Source organism: Aulostomus chinensis, chromosome 7 (genome assembly GCF_037954235.1).
Source record: "Aulostomus chinensis isolate RoL2024-O1b breed Wild chromosome 7, RoL_Achi_v1.0, whole genome shotgun sequence".
NCBI classification, from domain to species: domain Eukaryota; kingdom Metazoa; phylum Chordata; class Actinopteri; order Syngnathiformes; family Aulostomidae; genus Aulostomus; species Aulostomus chinensis.
In genome coordinates this window covers 30,788,540-30,811,850 of record NC_141326.1, presented here as the reverse complement: position 1 = coordinate 30,811,850, position 23,311 = coordinate 30,788,540, and the positions used below count along the sequence as shown (strand labels likewise).

The following is a 23,311-nucleotide window of genomic DNA, read 5'->3' as shown; positions in this document are numbered from 1 at the left end:
CCTTGAGGTTCCACTGTCGCCTTTAACTTGTCATGTGACTGTTCTACAACATGGAAATGCTTCCACCAGACCAAGGACCGCCGGCGTCCCTCCAGCTGGATCCTTCAGGATCTGTGAGGCTCGCCTGTGTCCAGTGAGCCGATGTGAAACAAGTTTATTTTGTTATTTTAAGGCTGAATCTTTTCACATGACAGAATAAAAGCTGTTTCATAACCATGTGTACATCGTTTGTCTGGACACTTGATGCTTCGTTAAAAGGCGATAATTGTAGATGGTTCCGGTCTGTACCTGTACAACAAAACACCTGTCCACTGTACTGATGCGAAATCTTATGGAAAAAAATCCATCAAAAAGGAAAAAGCCATTTGAGAGCCGAAGCCTCCTGGCGCAGCAGCACAGTCGATCCTAATTCCTGGACACACAAACCCTCAGCAAGGAACGACTGAAGAGGAGACACAACCTTTGTAAAACATGACAAGCAGATGATGAGCATTTCACTTCAAAAAATACGAAAATTTGGTTTCTCTTTAACATTAAAAAATTGTAATAATTTGAAAATATAGTAAATATATTTGGTTGCTAATCTGTTGGATCTTCATTATTTTCCATTAAAAAACTGAAGCGTCTGCCTTCCAACTTGAGTCAAAAATGAGAAAATGAGGCTTCAATGCTTTAGAAAACAGGAGTTTTCACAGTAAAATGAATCCTGTTCACTTTTCAGAACCTGGGGTTCTCAGATTGTTGGGTGAACGTCAAAGGAGGGAGGAAAACAGGAAGGGAGGGATCGGATCAGGGATCTGACACTGATAACAGAAGATCTGATTGGTTCCCCTCCTCTCTGACACCCCTCCAGCTGCTGTCGGTCAAACAGATGTTACTGACTGGCTCCAGTGACTGAAGTGCCCCGCCCACACGGCTGAGCCTCAGGCCATAAACGCATGAGCATGATATGACTTTGTTTATTGGAAAATTGTCATTAACAACCTGAAAATAAAGCGCGTCAGCAGTCAAAGCTGAAAGCAAATGTCTCAACGCCACCAACGTCAGCCGCTGCCACGGCGACCTTGTTCAGGACTCCGACGTCCCCTCGTCCAGCTCCTCCAGGTGAAAACAGCATTTGCAAGTCATTTCCTGTTGCACACTGACATCCTTTTTTTTGCTTTTCTTTTTTCGTGCTTTTCCTCGCCACTGCAGCTCCGTTCTTTCATTCGGTTTCATCTCGGCAGTCACGCTGGCGGGAGGCTGACGACTCCTCTCTGTGGAGACTCCATCATGTCCGGCTGGCTAGAAAACTGGTGGGGACTCATGGGCTCACCCCCAACCAGGAATGTCACTCCTCCAGCCCCGCCCACCAACCCCTTGTCCTCCTCCATCCCAGTGTGCATCCTGCTAGACACTGACAGCAGCTGGACATCAGAGTGAGCGTTGGCCACGGTGTGGCGCCGCACGCCGCCAGACTTCTCCAGGTACGCTTCACCGTCCTGTTCCACTAGTGGCGCCAGAGACGAAGACTCCGAGGAGTTGAGATGACAAGTGATGGTGATCTCTGGCTGGGACTGGTTGCCTAGCAACGACCCTGAAGCCCGCAGATGACGGGATTCTGGGTGGGAAACAGGAAGCTGTTAGACACCAAAACTTTATTTTTAAATACATCAAAAATAGTTTGAGTGCTTCAACTTGCTTGTTTTATGGTGGGTGGAGCTAAACGTTGTGGTTTATGCAAATATTGTGAAGAACATTTGTCTTCAGGAGGGAAAACGAGAACTGAAGCAGCACTGCAGCGCGGCGTGTTTGTGCTCCACCCGCAGGAGGAGGGCCGCCTCACCATGTTTACTTTTGCCTCTGGGTTCATAACAGCCAGATGTCAGGTTTTGACCTCTGAGGCTAAAGTGGAAAGGTCAAAGGTCTGATGGCTGAAGAACAGAATCCTGTAACATTACAGACGTGTGTGTGTGTGTGTGTGTGTGTGTGTGTGTAGCCAGAAACTATCAACAGTCAACCTGTGTCACCTGATCCAGAAAGGACAATTCCATAATTGTCACTTTCCAGAATCTTAGCAAGTGGAAGCATGTAGATTTTAAACTGAAGAGCCCCCAGAATGGAGCCTTGAGGAACTCCACATAGAATTTTTAACCACTCAGAAGTGTCGCTACCTACAGACACTGAGTTGTCCCTGACTAGAGAGGACATAGATTGGTAGTGGTGATTCTGTAGGACTGACACTCACGACAAGGAGGGTCAGAATTAACTTAAAGTGGAATCGAATTTGATTATGTAGCATTTCAAATTCAAAAAGGTGTTCAAGCAACAAGTCTGACTTTCTCCAAGCTCATGTAGGCGACATTAGAAACACTGTTTTGGATGTCAGGCAGAACATACATCGATGTAGAGGCGTCATTATAGAATCTGGCATCATTTCAGCACCTCATCGTGTCTCTCCAACGTTCATTCCCATGGCTCAGTGTTCATGTATCAGTGCCCATTCGCCAGTTGGCAAGTGGGAGGCACCGCTTTTAGGGCTCATTTTGTGATGACTTGGGATGTCAGGTATGTGGTCGTCCTGCTGCCTCGTCTCAGGCGTCGACTCGTCTCAGTGTCACAGTTGTCGAAGTGGCCACCTGCAGCAGAGCCTCGCCGGCGGGATTAAGACTGTAATCAAATCAGGCTTTGGTGTGGTGGAGGGAGGCCGGCTTAAACCTCTGATCCTCTTCAGGCTGTTTGTTTGTGGCTTCTGGTTGAGGGAATTACACATTCCATCGGTAGCCACACCTCTAAAGGTCGACGACACTTGCGTCTGAAAGAGTAGCATGTTTTCATCTCATGATGTTAACTAGTGACGCCCTAACCCTCGACTCTGACAGTCCACATCAGGATGACCCAGGATCTGAGCAGATGAAGCTTCTCTGAGGTGCTTCCACCTGAGGGCCGGTGAAGGGTTCTGTTTACACCATCGCTTCCCTCTTCTCACGCCACTTTCCTGCATTTGAGGAAACGACATCATCGACCAAAACTACCAAACCAACATTTCTTATCAGTGGCACATTTGCCCCCCCCCCCCCCCATCAACGAGGGTCAAGACCGTCTCCAGGCAGACAGACGTGTGTGTGTGTGAGACCTGGTTAATTCTCGCAGGAGCAGCAGCTGACCTGCTGGAATCAAACCTCTACAGCTTAACTGGCGGTTGAGAAGATTTCAACAGGTTACCCGAAGGCCACGCCCCCGACCTCTCACATGTTGAATGGGTTATTAAGCACCGTTTGGTTTGCCTGAGTCACTGAATACAACCTCCTGTTCTGTTCTTCAAGCTTGAATTAAAGACCTCAAACATGGGAGACTCCATGATGATGTCATGTTATCACTGCATCACGTCATGGCAGCTGTGTGAACTCCAAATTTATTGATAAGAAACATGGTTTGTGACATCAGAAGAACAACGGACAGATGAAACCACATTTTGCTGCCGCCAAGCGTGTGGAGGCTTGTATTGAGGTCAGCAGGGTGAGCTGACTTGACGACCACGGGGGCAACGGTGTCACTGACCTAACAGAAGCTGGTTGGTGTTGTGCAGAACATTGCTGAGATACGGAGACACCACGACCTCTACCAGACGCTCCAACTGGTAGTACTCCAAACTGGGACCAGCAGACTCGTGGATCCCCTGAGAGACAAAGACACAGATGAGGGTCAGAACCTGGATCTCTCTAGTCTACAGGTCCCAGTCAGTTTTTTTTTTGAAAGAGACACTGGTATTCTTCTTCTGGTGTTTCCTAAGCTGATGCATCCTCCTCCTATAAGCTCAAAAAAATATATAAAATCACAATATCATCATTAAATCATGTCACCATTTCATTTCCAGGTTATTACCACCGTAGGAACCTAGCAGTTCTCTTTGACCAGGACCCTGTAACTCCCACATTCAACAAACCTCCAGGACGCCTTCTTCCATCTACGTAACATCGCTAAGATCAGACACATCCTGGCTCAAGAAGATGCAGAAAAACTAGTCCCTGCTTTTGTCACTTCCAGGCTGGATCACTGCACCTCCCTCCTACCAGGCTGGACTAATAAGTCCCTAAAGACTCTCCAGCTGGTCCAGAATGCTGCTGCCCCCCTGACTAGAACTGGTAGCAGAGACCAGGTCTCTCCTGGACTGCTTCTCTGCATGGCTCCCTGTCAGATTCAGAACAGAATTTAAAATTCTTCTTCTACCATCAAAGTCCTCAACAATCAGGCTCCTTCATCCCTGACAGAGCTCCTAGTCCCCTATGATCCAGCTAGAACCCTTCACTCCCAGGATGCAGGGTTCCTGCTGGTTCCTAGAGTTCTAACAGTAGAATGGAGGCAGAGCCTTCAGCTGTCAGGCTCCCCTCCTGTGGAACCGTCTCCCAGTTTCAGTCTGGGATGCAGATGTCCGTCCCCACTGATCCTGGATCTGCTCCACCTTCCTGCTGGTAAAGGAAGGTTCTGGTGGCTGCTGTTGCAGGATGTGCTGCTGATGGAGAATTGTTGGGTGGAGGTTCATTGAAGGAGGGAGGTGCTGGACCTGCTCTACTTGGACAGAGTCAGGACAGAACTTTGGTTGGGGTTTGGTGCCACACTGATAAACCTGACCTGACTTGTTATGCAGCTTCTCAATTTTGAGATTATTCTTGTTAATTTTCTGGTAATTTCTCATGTAATTTTACTTATATAAAATTATTTTTGGCAAAACTTGTACAGACAAAAAAAAAATTCATAAAGTAAATATAGGGCTGACTGGGCTAGTAGCTTGAGTTGGGGAAGGGGGTCGTGCCGTTTCTTTGAGAAAGAGGGGATGTCCCACCCCCCGTTGGCCCCCTCTGTCTTGTTAATCCAAGGTAGTTCATTTTCTGGTGGTCAGGCTGCTGGTTACCTGCAAAATCAGCAGCATCTGTGTGACAGGAGGCGGGATAGAGGCTGCACTTCCGAGAGTCTCCTCCAGGCGGAGCTTCAGCAGCACCAGGTCTCTGAAGGCCAGCAGAGCCATCTGCCTCACAGTGAGCTCCTGACCCTGGACACACACACACACACACACACACACACACACACACACACACACACACACACACACTTGATGAGGACTCATTACTGATGATTACTCATACCCCCCCCCCCACTCTAACTACTGTACTGGTGTTGACCCGGTTGTTTGTAGCCAGAAGTTGATGTTATTGTGTGTGCGTGTGTCACCTGGACAGGGTAGAAGATGGCCTGCAGGGTCGGCAGCGTGTCCATGAAGAATCGGTCCCACATGTCTGCGAGGACAACGAGCTGATCTTTACCTGTGGGCAACAACACGGCGTTCACCGCGTCATCAACGAGGACGGGACAGACAACTCAAGAACATTTGCCTTTCATGAGGTTTACAGAGATCCGACCCGTCTCAGTGGCGAGGAGGATCTGATCCAGGAGCTCAGAGAGACCTCGAGTAAGCAGCTGATTCTGAAACATAAAACAGGAAACACAGTTGACATCAGCTGATGACATCATCATGGCATCCTGGACACATTCCTCTCTCTGCGCACTCCTGGTCCTAGAGGAAACAGGAAGACATGAAAGCTGTGACCTTCTGGGAAGTTTGTGTCCTCATTATCTTCAGAGAACCACAAACATCCCTGAGGAAGGTTCTGGAGGCAGAGATGGCCGGATGAGCTGTCACAGGCGTCAGATGGCGAGCTGAGTCAAGACGCAGTGCAGATACCAGCGTAAAGAGGGAGAGGACGTCAGCTCCTGATCTGTCATCCTGGTCAGCTGATCCACATGGCACTCGGCAGCCTGGCCGATTAATCAGAGGGATAACGAGCCACCTGACGGCAGCTTCAGGCAGACAAGGCCGCAATTAGCTCAGTAAATTAAAGCTTGACGTCCACCTGAGATGGATCGCCGCCCCTCCGTTATATCCAGACAGGACGTCGTGTTTACATCCACTCTGCATCAACAGGGCAAGATGAGTTCAGGAGGTTGGATGATGAAGTCACCTCCCCATCACCTCAGGGTTATCACCAGACCTGAGGATTCACATTTACGGTACTTCTGAAAGAATAAAACAACTAGTCTGCAGAGAGACGAGCAGCAAACCGCTCACGCTGTGACGTCACAAGTGCATTGAAAGCATTTGCTGAGGTGGTGATGCACATCTATGAAGGACATCGCAGGGGTTGGCAGCCGGCTGTGACAAACACACCATCATTTCAGACTGCCTCTTTTCACAATCTGGTCATTTTACAGGGACACCTGCTGCTCTTTCCCCCCATTAATCCATCAGGGTCAAATATTACACAACTGGACACAGAACAACAGTTTTTGTCTGTAAACAAATATTTGCCCATAATTTATACGAAAAATCTTTTGTACTCACTCCCACTTTTTGGGAAAATATCTTAATGTCAATCGTCTCCAGATTCAGACAAGAAGACAGAGCCCCTCTTCTAGGGAGCTGAGACCCAGGCTAGTTAGCTTAGCACAATGACCGGTAGTGGGTGGGAAGTGTTAGCGTAGCTCCCTCTCTGCCTGCATTAATATCAGGAGGGTTGTGTGTAACCTTGGTGATGAATACCAGTTTAACATGAGGAGACGTTGTAGTGGTAGAATCAGACACGTAGCCGGAACTACTTTCCTGACTGGGAGCAGGGATTTGACGCAGCACCTCCAAAGCTCCACTGGAACTTGGGTCAACAGAACCAAAGGTTTGTTGAGGACTAGAAGAGCGACTGCTGCTACTGATGATGATGAGGAGGAGGAGGGTTCCTGCTGGACACACCAGCATCCTGGACCTGAGCTAGCTGATGCTAACACTTCCCACCCACTACCAGCCATTGGGCTAAGCTAACTAGCCTGGACCTGAGCTAGCTGATGCTAACACTTCCCACCCACTACCAGCCATTGGGCTAAGCTAACTAGCCTGGACCTGAGCTAGCTAATGCTAACACTTCCCACCCACCACCAGCCATGGTGCTAAGCTAACTAGCCTGGGTCTCAGCACCCTGGAGGAGGGGCTCTGTCTTCTAGTTTGGCTCTGGGAACGTTGGACAATAAGAGATATTCCCTGAAAGTGGGCGTGTTCATTTAAAGTTAAACAAAGATGAGGAGTAAGGGAGAATATTTCATCTGATCAGGAGTGAAAATACCTGGAAGTATTCCGTGATGAAGGAACCCATCTCAGTTTTTAGGAGCCATCTGTCAGGACGCAGAAGAGGAAACAATTGTGAGTTCCCCTGAACTCATCTCACAAACACAAAAGCCATAGACGGACGCTTTTGTTACAGAAATGAACATCCCAGATGTTTGCATGCTGTTTTACAGCGAGTCACCGCAGAGGGAGGGCTGGGATACCCGGTCACTCGTCTGGGTGAGGACGACGAGGACCAGATGACCACCTGGAGAGTTCTTAAACGGACGTTGTTGGACACTTTAGCTGTTGTTAGCTGTCAGTCTCCATTAGCTTGACAATTAAATGTAAAAGCAACTATTGATCTGCTATTCTGAAGCTGGGCTGATAGCAGCTGATCATCTACCACTAAGCCCTATTACCATGGTAACACTGGTCCCACTAATTACCATATTTCTGTTGTCTTTTTTACTGAACCATCAGTCAGAAGCTCGTTGGAGATCAACACACATCACATTTCAAACTGGTACTTCCTGTTTCGATGTCACGTAGGTTCACATCACCTGGAATGAACCATGTGTTTGCCTCCCTCAAGTCTGTTTACGGTTTGAGGTGTTTTGTGTGTGAACCTGAAGGCACCACTGAAGAGAAAAAGACAAGTTGTTGTCACCTGATGCTCTCGTTAAGCGTATAGAGCTCATTGACCTGCAGAGCTCCGCCCTGGAACACCTTGATCACTGCTGATTGGACACTGAGGGACACAGAAGAAGATAGGTGAGATCAGAGGTCAGAGGTCAAGCTGAGTCCACAGACCCCTGTATTTAGCTCTTAGTTCATCAAAGTCACAGCCATTTTGGTAAAATGGTAATGGGACTCGTGTTTATACAGCGCCGTCCTACCTTAGCAGCACTCAAAGCGCTTTACAGTGTCATGTCATTCATCCATTGTCTGTCTCTCTCACTCACACACACACACACACACACACACACACACACACACACACACACACACGGTGGAGCTGCCATGCACCAACCTGCTCATCAGGAGCAATCAGGGGTTCAGAGTCCTGCTCAAGGACACTTGACGTGACATGGTCACCAGGGGAAGTGGGGATCGAACCAGCGACCCTTCAGCTGCTAGGTGGCCTCTCTACCTCTGAGCCACGCCAGCACCGTGCAGTTCCATTTAATTACAGTTTCCTTAGGTTCTCCTCTCATCAAGAGGGTTCTTCTGCTCTATGGGTGTGACCTTGTACAGGTCATTGGCTTACATGAGAGCTCAGAGTTTCAGAGTGGTTGAGGTCACTTACGGGCTGTTAGGGCCGGCGGGTCCAGGTGTGAATGAGTGTGGGTTTCCAAGGGAGGGGGCTCGGGCCTGTATTGTAGGTGGGGGACGGGTACAACCACCATGTCTGTGTCACTGACACAAACTTAGTCTGAACACATTTGTGTCAGAATGCTGGCAGGTATTTTGAAGTGTGTGAGGCTCCTCATGTGACAGGAAGTGGCCCAGCTGCCACTTCCACTTCCTTCTACACATCTTACATGCAGCTGTGGAGGCAGGAAACAGGCGGGACCTGACAGGAGCGGAGCGCCTCCACTACAACCGGCAGCCGGCAGACAACCTGCACCAGCTGAAGAGACCAGGAATGAAGGGGAGTAAAGCAAGAGCAGCGAAGCACCAGCTTCATTTCTGGTGTTGATCTTCTAAAAATATGAGCACCACTGAGGTCTGCCCCAGTGTGTGATTGTGATGAAGTTCTCAGACAGAACCTTTGACCCAGGACTGACTGACCAGCAGACCCACTGCAGTGGTCCAGGTCCACTGTTCCATCATGAGCTCCACCAGCAGCAAGAGCACAGGGAGCCTCGGACCAAGTCACCTCCACACAGAGAACGCTGGCGAGCTGCGTCTGCCATTAGCCTCAGGGATGACCGCATCATGTGCGAGGGAAAAGGTTGTTAACAGCTCACAAAAGTTCCTCTGTCACATACTGACATACCCATGGTTCTCCAACCCTCTGACCAGGTGATGGGGCTTGTCTGAGCGATACTGTGGACCTGTCACACCTTGCCAGGTCTCCACACTATAGGCCTGTTCTGGATACCAGGGTAACGACCTGTGAATCATCAGGGCTTCCCTCAGACCAGCGTTTCATCGAACACGCTGCACTCAGCAAACAAGAGCAGCCGAGCAGCACCGGGCTCAGCAACGACTCACAGTTCTCAGGTGACGAGCAAACTGGTTCAGCCAGCTGCGCTTGGTGGACATGGCACTGAAATTCCCCCCAAATATTTTTTTTCCCCACCTTCAAAATAGTTTAGTAATTTTTGTCTCAATCAAAAATTTCCCTTCACGTCCATGTGATTTCTTCCAGAAATACAAAAAAGGCCTCCAGTAAATAAGCAAGAAATAACTTGCAAATTAGCAAGAAATGAGTAAAAAAATAAACGAGAATATCAGAAGCCTTTAGCTCAGACGCGTGGGGAGCAGGCTGGGGAAGTCACAAAGGTTAGAGTTTGTGGAGGACGTGAGCGGAGGGACACAAACTGGATGACATGTTCAGTTGAACTTGAACTGATTTTCATGTTAGCATTAATAGTGCAACTAGAAATCAAACTCTAAAATGTCCTATTTGCTTGTTGGCTGTTTACGAACGCTCTAGAACCTGCTCCCTCACCACGCTGGAAACTATGACTCAGCACTTTAGGTTGGTTTAAGCTAATGTTTCAACCCAAAACATCACGTGGAAATAAAGATGTTCATCTCCTTGAGGTTGAAGATACAATCTGTGTGGTGTGGAAGGGTTGCAGCATCAGCCAGGAAGTCACCTGATATTTTCTGACATTTGTCCTGACGAAAAACATCCTGAATCATCAGAAACCAACGCTGATGGAAGAAAGACTTGAAATGACCAGCTTCCTCCTCACATTCTGATGTGGAGAGTTTCCATATAGTAGACATGAATGTCATGATCAGGTTTTACAGGTAAATGAATCGACAGATTTGTTCAAATCAGCTTCAATGCAACAACAATGAAGCTCACACATTCTTTACTCCTTCAGGTCAGCTATCAGGCATCAAAAAGCTGCAGGTCTACCAAGCAGAACTGCACAGCTAACAAAGCTAACAGTCCCAAGCAGTGCTTAATTTGTAAATCCTAAGGTGCCGGAACGCTAAGTACATATGACGGCTCAGGGGTGAGAGAGGGGCTCAGGTCCCGGAACGTAGACAGAAAACAACATCCAGATGCCCACTTGCCATGATGTGGGACTCACAAGCCTCCATACCAAATCATAGCCATGGTATCAACGTTATGACGATATTTCAGTTATTAGCCTCCTCTGAGCAGCACAGGTGAGTGCCCACATCACCACAGGTGGACTCAGACTCTCCAGTCAGCAGTTCGTTTCTCAACAGGTCCAACTTGGAAAACAAACAAAAAAGAGCTCACAATAAATCACACAAATCCTCCATTATTATTATTACGGTATTTAAAGATTGGCATGGCGGCCTCTTGTTAGACGGTCTGCTCACCATTTAGTTGTCCAACACACCCCACATGACGTTAGACCCGGCTTGGCCAGCTGGAGGTGAACCAGGCTAGCTGGAGGTGAACCTGGCTAGCTGAAGGTGAACCAGGCTTGCTGGAGGTGAACCAGGCTAGCTGGAGGTGAACCTGGCTCGCTGAAGGTGAACCAGGCTTGCTGGAGGTGAACCAGGCTAGCTGGAGGTGAACCAGGCTAGCTGGAGGTGAACCAGGCTCGCTGGAGGTGAACCAGGCTAGCTGGAGGTGAACCAGGCTAGCTGGAGGTGAACCAGGCTCGCTGGAGGTGAACCAGGCTAGCTGGAGGTGAACCAGGCTAGCTGAAGGTGAACCTGGCTAGCTGAAGGTGAACCAGGCTAGCTGGAGGTGAACCAGGCTAGCTGGAGGTGAACCAGGCTAGCTGAAGGTGAACCAGGCTAGCTATGGCGGCGCTAGCCTTCTGCTGCAGCCGATTCTGATGGTCAACATGACCGCTGCAGCTGCCCTCGTTGCCGCTTGTGGAGGCTTTTCTGGCTCATTTTAAGCGTCATTCCTTCTTTTTGAAAAAACAGCAAACTTCATTGTCTTTTCGACACGTTGGCGTTGAAACAGTAACTGTTTATTTCCTCTTTGCTTGCTCCTCAGAGGCGGCGAATTTCGAAAGGTTATTTGTTTGTCAGGGGCGTGGTTTGTTGGCATCAGCGCATCAACAGATCTCTGACTCTTTCAAATGACGTTGAATCTTAATAAACAACATGAAATTCTAAGGATTTGATCTGTAAATTTATCTATGAACATTATTGTTGTATTTTAAACATTTTTAAAACGTTTTCATATTTGCTTTATATATATTTGTGTGTGTATATATGAGTGTGTGTATATGTGTGTATATGTGTGTATATACATATATATACACACATATATTTATATATGTATACACATAAATACATATACATACACATATACATATATGAGTGTATATGTGTATACATATATATACACACATATATACACATACACACATACATATATACCAATCTGTGTATATATGTATGTATATATACATATACACACATATATGAATGTATATACATACATATATTATATTGATACATACATATATGTGTGTGTATGTATATATACATATATACACATATACAAACATATACACATTTATATATATATACATATATGTGTGTGTGTATATATACATATACACACATATATGTAAGTATATATATATATACATATATTATATTGATACATACATATATACGTATATGTATGTATCAATATATACATATATTCACACATATACAAACATATATACATTTATATATACATAAATACATACACATACACACATATATACATATGTATATACACATGCATATGTGAGTAAAATATTGTTTATATCAGAATCATTTCTAATGAATATTATCACATTATTTGAATATTTGCTGAATAGCAGGTGATGACAGGTTTTAGACAAATGCAAGGTTGTAATTTTCAAAATAAAAGCATTAGATTATGAAAACAAGCCCGACTGGTTGAAAGGGAGCTCCCTAAAATAAATTTCAGCAATTTGCAGTACATTGGAGGCTTAACTTCCTAAAAAGAGTTGATCGTCACAGTCACATGACAGCTGGATGATGATGTGCCACTGGTTTGATTCCCTCCCAGAAAATCGCCTCCTCACCACTGATCCGTTTCGAGCGGCCTCTGACCTGTTCCACATGCTGGTGTTGGAGATCTGTAGAGTGGGTGAGCTGGCATGGAACCTGGCGAGGTCTGATAGGACCGGTGAACTCATAAACCGAGGCCGAGGACGCCGGAATGATCCCATCGTGCAGCCTGGAACTGAAGAGATTAAACAAATGTTTGAAGAGCAGCAAAGGTAGAAACGGTCTGAGCAGAGTTTACATGCAGGACAGATAATGCAGCACCTCAGGACCTGATCTCGGTACTAGGAGCAGCCCAGTGCTAACACTTTATGGAGTTTCCTGACGGTCAGTTAACAGTTAGTTAGCTGGAGTTAGCTGCTTGTTATTTGTTTTGTTAGTGCTGCAGCTAATGTTAGCCAATTCAGCCCCGAGGCACCGGGGTTCAAACCTGGAAACCACCTCCCAAAACGGGGCTTATCGCCTGGCTCAGATGCTGGGTTCAGTCTGGCTCTGACAGCACGTGGGAGGCAAATAGCTCCTAATAGCTCTCTGCCTTTCATGTCATTGGACATCTCAAATAAGTCGGAGTCCAGGCTGCTCATCATTTGACTCATCGCAACATGTTGGGTCTTTTATCCTGATAGCTCTGATGCTGAGTTCAACTTCCTGTTGATAGCAGGCGAAGCAGCATCCGATTCATTTAAAAACACAGAAACCGCCACTTCCTGTGCAGCAGCACAGACCCAACCTCAGCCTGTTTACATCGCACTCTGCCCGTCTTTCCAGAGACCACAGACACGTCAGCCTGATCTCAGCCCGTCCTCAGCATCACACTTGGCTTCACCAATTCAACGACCAAAGTTTCCGACATGTTGCTTCTGCTGCAGCTGCATTTCCCAGCAGCAGAGTCCATTTACAGTCTGTTATAAATTTAGTCCTGCTTGTCTCTAGAAACCGACACAACCACAGACTTAAATCTGTCAGTATGTGAAGAACCGTTCCTGCTGAGCGACTGTTGAGCAGCCTGGTGAACTTGAACCAGTTTCAGCCTCGTTCAGCTAACAGAGGCTGCGGCGCTGACGTCCCTGATTACAGACGTGGGAAGAACTCTGCTGAGGGTTCGATGGCAGTGAAGCAAGTGACTCAACTCAAATTACATGTTGATACGTTGCAGGGAAAATCTTCTTCTGTACAAAGTCACATTTAACCACATTCAATCCACTAGAGACACACAGACCTGCAGCTTCGGGAGGGGGGAGCACGCCACACCCGCGCCAGAGAGCAAAATCTTTAACCCTCTGCGGCAGCAAACTGCAGTCCCCCACCTGCCTGAAAACTGCCACCATAATCACCGTGCCCAAACCCTCTGCCATCACTGGGTTGAATGGCCCTGCCACCGGTGACCATGAAACACATGGAGAGACTGGTGTTACAGGCCGTATCCAACCCGGCTTGGACCAACACCAGTTCACCTACAGGTCCAGCAGATCCACAGACGACGCCATCGCCCGCCACATTGACAGCCCCCAAACAAACATCAGGATGCTGTCTGTTGACTTCAGCTCAGCACTGAACTCCTTCAGCCGACGGATCAACAAACTGCAGACACTGCGACTTGGAGCCTCCCTCGGTCTGTGGATCCAGGACTTCCTGACTAACAGACCCCAGCATGTCAGGATGGGCACCTCCGCATCCTCCTCAACACTGGCATTCCTCAGGGCTGTGTTCTGAGTCCAGTCTTGTTCATGCTGTACACCCATGACTGCGTTGCCACCTGTGCCCCCCCCCCCCCACACGCTTCCACCTCCCAGAACTGCAACACCTGGTCTTTGCTCTAGTTTTCACAGAGTATTTATACAGAACATTTTCAACCCCACTTTAACATTTATTACCTGTATTACCTTTTTTTTCTATGCTTGTGACATTGCAGCTGCTACAACAGTTGCTGCTAAATGAAATTTCGTTGTATTCTTGTACAGTGACATCAAAAGTGTCTTATCAAAGTCACGTGACTGACCAGCTGTTTCTGCCGTGCATCTTCCTGGATGGCTGGTACAGACAACGCAATTCCTCAAAACCTCTGTGTTATCAGTCAACAAAAACACACCAGTGTGCATTTCCTTTGCAGTTCTCATAGTTCACATCAAGTTCACCTAACTAACATGAAGCACAACTGACTGGAGACTCAGCGCCACCTACTGTTTGTCTTCTAATATTCTCACTAAGAGTCAAGGATGGAAACTAACATTTCCTTTTGAGCATTTCCTGGAAATTTGGTTCAAATCAGCTCGGAGTTGAATGGAACTGAGGCGAGAGTGGAAGCTCCCAGGATGGCTTGTGTTTGTCCAAGTGAACATGGAAATCTAGACAAAGGTGGATGGAAAGAAGAAATTGGAGAACCTTCAGGATGAGAACATGACGGTTCCAGGTCAGAGGGTGAAATTCCTCCAGATCAACTGCTCTCAGAACGAGAATCTTTAAACACAACCCCTTTGTATGAAGATGGCGGGAGAATGTCTCCAATGTTTTCTTCAGTCAGCTCTATGCATCCAACACCCTGATCGCCGGGTCGCCCAGGTGGCTGATGGGATTCCTCAGCCCAGTGTCTCGCTGTGCCGTCTCCTCAGATCACAGCCAATGGGACGTCTGGCGCAGAGCATCAACACAAACACCATGTTGTTTATCCGGCTGCGTCCTGCCAAAGCCAGCAGAGGTCAACAAACACATTTTTCTCGCTCACTTGGCAACCTGGGGGGGGGGCAGTGAGGAGACATTCGCTCGTGTCCGGCGTGGAGGTGGTGTTCCATGTGTTACACCCCCCCCACACAGATCTGTTCCTTAGTTTGCCTATTTTACAATGAACTGAAAATAATCTCTTCTGTACACTGAGGTCAACATGGAATCCCTGGGCTCCTCTTGACGTGTCCTCTCATAACCCAGGAAGTAGCGTTTACAGAGCGAACCCATGACGTCACGCGAAGATGCCACTGTCGAGTCAAACGTTACCCTCTGATCCAAGGACTTGAGTTTGATCTCTGGCTTTAATGTCAGAGTGACAGCTCAAACCCGCAGGGTTGGAAAACGACAGTAATAAAAACCAGCACATGCATGCTTCTTTCCCACAAACAGAATTCACTTCTAACACTTTGTTCTTATCAGTTTCTTTCCTTCTCCATGAAAACAAACAACAAAAAAGACTTAAAAAACTTGCAAATGTGCCCATGTGGAAATTTGGAGGTTATTCTGATTCCATGATGGCAGCACCTAAATAAGAACAACGATGTGAACTGAAGATTGAACGCACTGCTCAAAAAACTCAGGGATCACATGATCATCAGTGTGACTCCCAGCCCATCACACTTCCAGGACACCAACCTGTCCAGGTAGGAATCCATAACAACACTGAGCCAGTTTCACTGCCATTGAGTAAATGAGACAAACAGCAGGGGGAAAGGAGAGGACGCTAGCGGGACCGCCTCCACCAGGAGGGTTCAGCAGGGGGACAGGAGAGGACATCTCTGGTCCAAGTGTTGGTGGATCTCTGATGACGCGTCCTGGACCTGAGGGAGACCTGGCTGACACCAGATGACCTGGAGAGTTGGTGAACCGATGTTTCTGGACAGTTTAGCTGTTGTTAGCGGTCAGTCTCCATTAGCTTCAAGCTAAAAATACGTGTCTGGTTCTTCCTGCATTGTGCTGAGCCGAAGACAACTTTAAGGCACCCTGGACATGCTGAGTGTTCTCCGTCGGGCTTGGATAAGTTGAGAAGAACGTTGGGTTCTACAGATTTAAAAGTCACTTTGATGCGTCCTACAGCACCTTTGGAGGGTCTGGGGGATCAAACGTCACACGTCCCTTCCACACATCCAGAATATCACCATCTCGTACCTGGTCAACAATGGAGGATCAGTCACACCTGAAGGCTGCCAGAGCTGAAGAGGCCAGATGAGTGTGAGCGGCGTGGGAAGGAGACCATGTGTGCCCAGAGGGTCACCACATGTCGCCTTCACAGCCCCCCCCCCCCCCCCAACTCTCTCTGTCTCTCTCAGAAGTTTGGCGCTTTCCTGGTTAGGACATTCCTCGGGTGGTTTCAGAGACGCTCTATAATGTGATGTAACATTATTGCTGTTATGCTTCAGAACTACGAGCGCTGTGATGGAGCGGCGAGCTAGTCCCTGGTGCTGCGGCGTGTATTAGCATGTGGGCTAATCCAATAACAGACCCTGTCATGAGAAAGTACTCAGAGATGCTAATGTCATTACAGCCGGCGGAGGGAGGGAGTATATTCAACTGAGTACTTCTTTGAATCGGACACAAAAACCTCAGTCAGCGTTGGTTCGTTTCAGAGAAACAGATGAGATGAAACACTTCCACTCAGCGGTGGTGAGGCAAAAGAACATGAGCAAATAAATGAGCTGAGATTAGCCAACGCTGAACATCAGAATCAAACAGATCTGCTCGTATTTCAACCCTTTCAAGCCCAAACACCCCCCACAAGGTTCAAGGCTGTAACTCCACCCCCTCCACCCTTAGAAACACACACACTTGAGTCACAACTCATCGACCTGCACTCACAAAATTCACTTCTATGTGAACACGGAAAATGAGCAGAAAGAGGGATACACCCTGATGGGGCTGCTCCAGATTTATTCACTGTGTCATCCCTCCATCATCCATCATCCATCATCCCTCCATCCATCATCCCTCCATCCATCCATCCATCATCCCTCCGTCATCCATCATCCATCATCCATCATCCCTCCATCCATCCATCCATCATCCCTCCGTCATCCATCATCCCTCCATCCATCCATCCATCATCCCTCCGTCATCCATCCATCATCATCCATCCATCATCCCTCCATCCATCATCCCTCCATCCATCCATCCATCATCCCTCCGTCATCCATCATCCATCATCCCTCCATCCATCATCCCTCCATCCATCCATCCATCATCCCTCCGTCATCCATCATCCATCATCCCTCCATCCATCATCCCTCCATCCATCCATCCATCATCCCTCCGTCATCCATCATCCCTCCATCCATCCATCCATCATCCCTCCGTCATCCATCATCCCTCCATCCATCCATCCATCATCCCTCCGTCATCCATCCATCATCATCCATCCATCATCCCTCCATCCATCCATCCATCCATCATCCCTCCGTCATCCATCCATCATCCCTCCATCATCATCCATCCATCATCCCTCCATCATCCATCATCCCTCCATCCATCCATCCATCATCCCTCCGTCATCCATCCATCATCCCTCCATCATCATCCATCATCCCTCCATCATCATCCATCCATCATCCCTCCATCATCCATCATCCCTCCATCCATCCATCCATCATCCCTCCGTCATCCATCCATCATCCCTCCATCATCATCCATCCATCATCCCTCCATCATCCATCATCCCTCCATCCATCCATCCATCATCCCTCCGTCATCCATCCATCATCCCTCCATCATCCATCATCCCTCCATCATCCATCATCCCTCCATCATCCATCCATCATCCCTCCATCATCCATCATCCATCATTCATCCATCCATCATCCCTCCGTCATCCATCCATCATCCCTCCATCATCCATCATCCCTCCATCATCATCCATCCATCATCCCTCCATCATCCATCATCCCTCCATCATCATCCATCCATCATCCCTCCATCATCCATCATCCCTCCATCCATCCATCCATCATCCATCCCTCCATCCATCCCTCCATCCATCCATCCCTCCATGTTCTCCCCCTCCTCCTGTTGAGGGTGGTGGGGGTGGAGCCTATCCCAGCAGCCTTCCCCCTGGACAGGTCACCAGTCCATGGCAGGGCCAACACATAGAGACAGACAAGCATTGGCTCTCCCAGCCACGCCTACGGTCAATCTAGAGTCTGGATTAACCTGGTCCCTCTTGATGTCTTTGGACTGTGGAGGAAGCTGGAGTACCAGAGAGAACCCAGCAGGAACAGGGAGAACATGGAGACTCACCCAGAAAGACCCCGTGCTGCAGCCGGGGCTCCACCCACAACCTTCTTGATGGGGGCCACAGGGAGGACCACTGCTGCACTGGGCTGTCAACACTTTATCCTTTTCATCAAAAATAGAAACTTTTCAGACAAAAAGCACACAGGGTTGTCCTTAGGTAACTTTTGTGTTTGTTGTTGTTGACATTTTACAGTTTTCAACCAGAAAGTCAATGTCACATTTTTAAATTCATTTGTAATAACCCTACATACAGTGGCCATCTCTTTTTCTCAGTCAGAGGACTGTGACAGCGCCCCCTACATGATAATACTGGAGAGCATTGCTTGAAAATGTCAAATTTCTAAGATCGAGGCGAATGCCAGCACAGCAGACTCACAAAGGCAACCCTCTCAATCGGAGCTGGACCAAATGATCACATCATCAATCTGAAGAATTAGAACCCCATTTCCCTTCAGGTATGTCACTTTGACATTTTCTGGCTTCATTTCACGTGAAATTTACCTGAAAAACAATCAAATTCAGGGTTTTATGCCATTTTGTTGACCAAATGATTAATTGACCTTTGAAAATAATCTTCAGATTCATCCAAAAATGTAAATAACAGACAAATGCAGCCGTGGTAATGAAGATATTCTGTTGGTCCAAAGCAGCATGACGCCATTTTAGATTAGCATGCTAACTCTACTACTAAACAGGCTGATGGGAAAGTGATGAGCTCTGCAGGGGTTTGGTCATCAAATAAAGAACTATGACAGGAAATCATGCTAGCAAATGAGAAGCTGAAGGCGGTGGAAGCCATCCTGAAGCTAACGCCACTGAACCAGCTGTCATGCTAATCGGTCCAGTTCTAGACATTCCAAGAGTCACGCTGACTCGTTCAGGTTTCACTCAGGCTGTCCAAGACTCGATTACTGAATCAAGTGATTTCCTGATGATAAACCTTCAGGTTTTAATGTGAAGTGAAGACTAAGAGACAAAAAGCTGCTGATTGAGCTGCAAGTGTTTAAAACCTGTTTTCTCCTCAGAGAAGGTTTGAACTGCGGATGAAGGAGTGTTGATGGTGGAGGCAGTGGGGAGACACCGTCCCCCTCCAAGGTCTCCAGCTGTTGGTCTCCGAGCCAGGACTAAACCACCTGTTGGTCTCCGAGCCAGGACAAAACCACCTGTAGGTCTCCGAGCCAGGGCTAAACCACCTGTTGGTCTCCGAGCAAGGACTAAACTAGCTGTTGGTCTCCAAACCAGGACTTAACTAGCTGTTGGACTCCGAGCCAGGACTAAACCACCTGTTGGTCTCCGAGCCAGGACTAAACCACCTGTTGGTCTCCGAGCCAGGACTAAACCAGCTGTTGGTCTCCGAGCAAGGACAAAACCAGCTGTTGGTCTCCGAGCAAGGACTAAACCAGCTGTTGGTCTCCGAGCCAGGACAAAACCAGCTGTTGGTCTCCGAGCCAGGACTAAACTACCTGTAGGTCTCCGAGCCAGGACTAAACCAGCTGTTGGTCTCCGAGCCAGGACTAAACTACCTGTAGGTCTCTGAGCCAGGACTAAACTACCTGTAGGTCTCTGAGCCAGGACTAAACCAGCTGTTGGTCTCCGAGCCAGGACTAAACTACCTGTAGGTCTCCGAGCCAGGACTAAACCAGCTGTTGGTCTCTGAGCCAGGACTAAACTACCTGTAGGTCTCTGAGCCAGGACTAAACTACCTGTAGGTCTCTGAGCCAGGACTAAACCAGCTGTTGGTCTCCAAGCCAGGACTAAACCAGCTGTTGGTCTCTAAACCACAAATGTAGTCATATGGACATGATGGTTTTGTGCTCATTTAATTGTTTCATTTATTTATTCATTCATTTATTTATTCGTTCATTTGTTTATTCATTTATTTGCTTCCGCGTGCCAGCAGTAAATCGATCCAAAAGCCTGCAGTTCAAAAGTTTCCAGGCAGTAGCGGGACCGCTGGGTCCGGGGGGAGCGACTCACCTCGCTGCTGGACTCAAGTGTTCTCCGAGGAGGAAACTGCAGAACCACGCGTCACCGCCGACAGCAGCTCCTCATCCTCCACACTTCCGGCGGTGATAATCGATCGATCGATAGGTCGCGACCAGACGAGTCGACCCGCACCTGAACACACCGCGGTCCCTCTTCTGCACTGAAGTTGAACCAACTACCACTGTTCAACAGGCTGGAGGCTCCAGCGGCTAACAAGCTAACCAAGCTAGCTGCACTTACTTCCGCTCATAACCTTCAGAATAAAAGCGGAAAGGGTTTCCCGGTCGATAACGGAGTAGAACATACTTGGTTGCCAACAGGTGTCCTATTTAGTTTAATCCCCGAACTTTTTACTTTATTTCATTCATCTCAAAGTGCATGACAAAGTTTAATCCAGACCCGGAACCAATTTCACCCAGTTTCCATGTTTAACAAATAGAGTTTAGTGTAAAATGTAAGCAAAAGTTTTGATATGAGAAGTTAGCTGCCTCGTTTTTTTCAGGATTGCTCTTCAACTCAACTTGTGTCTTAAATGGCTTCGTCACAAAAGCTCTGACAATGACTTGACGTCTTGCAAGACACCGACCCTGCAGCAGCTGCTACATGTGTTTAGGGATGAGATAGCAACCCTTATTGTGACGTCTAATTCCGCCACTTCCGGCATGGCTCTGTTTACCTGTTAGCTTGACGTAGTGAAGGTTTAATGTCCTGCCTTCTGCAAGCTGATTGGTTCAGAACACCGCAGCTCATGAATATTCATGTCCACCAAAAAGACGAGAAGCGATGACTTCACCTTCTAACCGGTATTAAAATAATGAATCAAGATCAACAGAACCAGAGAGCAGAAACAGACTCTGTGTCATTCAAACATTATTCAGTGACTTTCAGGAGATTTATTCCTCCAATGCTCCAAATGTAGTTGTGAAATGTCAACATTTGTGAAGAACGAACTTCCTCAAGCAACATTAAATTAAGTTCCTGTTTCCCAGAGCGACGCTAATTTCACAATAAAAAACAGAACTTTGTCTGTTCTTCAAAGCAGTTCGAGTTTTTCCTCCTGATGCTAAAGTGTGTAAATCACCTTTGATGCTGACGTTTTTTTCCTCATAAATTTTTCTTTAGTTTGTGATGCAAAAGTTGGTTTGGTCCAGTCCAAGTGAACGCAGATCAATCATTCATCTTCATTTTGGACAATTCAATGCAAAATTGTGAGAGTCTCATCCTTTAAATCCAAAATATGAAAACAGATCAATACAAGTTACTGATCAACAAGAATTATTTCACTTCTATCTCGTTATTGGCTGTGGAACGGAAAAGCAGATTCCACAAAAGCTCCCTAATCAAAGTTTAGATCAATTCAGTCAATCAGTAATGAGCAGATTCATTAAATGTCACACAATTTCACTGCTTATGATCATCCACCCACCCCCCCATCCACCCCCCCATCCATCCATCCATCCCCCATCCACCCCTCCATCCATCCACCCACCCCCACCCACCCCCATCCATCCACCCACCCCCATCCACCCCTCCATCCATCCACCCACCCCCACCCACCCCCATCCACCCCCCATCCATCCATCCATCCCCCATCCACCCCTCCATCCATCCACCCACCCCCACCCACCCCCATCCATCCACCCACCCCCATCCACCCCCCATCCATCCATCCATCCCCCATCCACCCCTCCATCCATCCACCCACCCCCACCCACCCCCATCCACCCCCCATCCATCCATCCATCCCCCATCCACCCCCCATCCATCCATCCATCCCCCATCCACCCCTCCATCCATCCACCCACCCCCACCCACCCCCATCCATCCACCCACCCCCATCCACCCCCCCATCCATCCACCCCCCCATCCACCCATCCATCCCCCATCCACCCCTCCATCCATCCACCCACCCCCACCCACCCCCATCCATCCACCCACCCCCATCCACCCCCCATCCATCCACCCACCCCCACCCACCCCCATCCATCCATCCATCCCTCCATCCCTCCATCCATCCCTCCATCCACCCATCCCTCCATCCCTCCATCCATCCCTCCATCCACCCATCCCTCCATCCATCCATCCCCCCATCCATCCCTCCATCCATCCATCCATCCCCCATCCACCCCTCCATCCATCCACCCACCCCCACCCACCCCCATCCATCCACCCACCCCCATCCACCCCCCCATCCATCCATCCATCCCCCATCCACCCCTCCATCCATCCACCCACCCCCACCCACCCCATCCATCCAACCATCCCTCCATCCATCCATCCATCCCTCCATCCCTCCATCCATCCCTCCATCCACCCATCCCTCCATCCATCCACCCATCCCTCCATCCATCCATCCCCCCATCCATCCCTCCATCCATCCATCCACCCCCCCATCATCCATCCATCCCCCATCCACCCCTCCATCCATCCACCCACCCCCACCCACCCCCATCCATCCACCCACCCCACCCACCCCCATCCATCCACCCACCCCCATCCACCCCCCCATCCATCCATCCATCCCCCATCCACCCCTCCATCCATCCATCCCTCCATCCATCCATCCATCCCTCCATCCATCCCTCCATCCATCCATCCATCCATCCATCCACCCATCCCTCCATCCATCCATCCCCCCATCCATCCCTCCATCCACCCATCCCTCCATCCATCCATCCATCCCCCCATCCATCCCTCCATCCATCCATCCATCCCTCCATCCATCCATCCATCCATCCATCCCTCCATCCACCCATCCCTCATCCCTCCATCCATCCATCCCTCCATCCATCCATCCCTTCATCCACCCATCCGTCCATCCATCCACCCATCCATCCCTCCATCCATCATCCATCCATCCACCCCTCCCTCCCTCCATCTTCCCCCTCTCCTCCTGTTCAGGGTGGTGGGGGTGGAGCCTATCCCAGCAGCCTTCCCCCTGGACAGGTCACCAGTCCATGGCAGGACCAACACATAGAGACAGACAACCATTGGCTCTCCCAGCCA

General features: G+C 48.5%; 1 protein-coding gene across 5 annotated transcripts; it reads right to left on the bottom strand.

The window, feature by feature from the left end:
• Window positions 1-64: 64 nt before the first annotated feature.
• prr5l (proline rich 5 like) lies at window positions 65-20,496 on the bottom strand. Of its 5 annotated transcripts, none has more exons than XM_086209953.1 (9): window positions 12,599-13,075; window positions 12,352-12,512; window positions 7,797-7,877; window positions 7,146-7,194; window positions 5,397-5,460; window positions 5,209-5,300; window positions 4,892-5,029; window positions 3,541-3,658; window positions 65-1,600 (listed from the first exon to the last, which is right to left on the bottom strand). In XM_086209953.1, exons 2-9 carry the CDS (start codon window positions 12,426-12,428, stop codon window positions 1,227-1,229), a joined length of 993 nt encoding a protein of 330 aa, XP_086066079.1. In that variant the 5' UTR covers window positions 12,429-12,512; window positions 12,599-13,075; the 3' UTR covers window positions 65-1,226. The 5 variants fall into 5 exon arrangements, with proteins under 5 accessions (XP_086066079.1, XP_086066078.1, XP_086066076.1 ...); XM_086209952.1 differs by lacking the exon at window positions 12,599-13,075 and adding an exon at window positions 20,297-20,496 and having other exon boundaries at window positions 67-1,600; XM_086209950.1 differs by lacking the exon at window positions 12,599-13,075 and adding an exon at window positions 18,323-18,394 and having other exon boundaries at window positions 69-1,600; window positions 12,380-12,512.
• Between the last annotated feature and the right edge of the window lie 2,815 nt (window positions 20,497-23,311).

What these genes read in the sequence shown, in the direction of transcription:
- prr5l (XM_086209949.1), bottom strand. Translation starts at nt 12,498, where the DNA reads ATGGGATCATTCCGGCGTCCTCGGCCTCGGTTTATGAGTTCACCGGTC. An exon ending in AGATGCTGCTGATTTTGCAG is followed by an intron (nt 3,659 to 4,891) that starts GTAACCAGCAGC and finishes TTTGTCTCTCAG; the next exon opens with GGGATCCACGAGTCTGCTGG. An exon ending in CACCAACCAGCTTCTGTTAG is followed by an intron (nt 1,601 to 3,540) that starts GTCAGTGACACC and finishes TTTCCCACCCAG; the next exon opens with AATCCCGTCATCTGCGGGCT.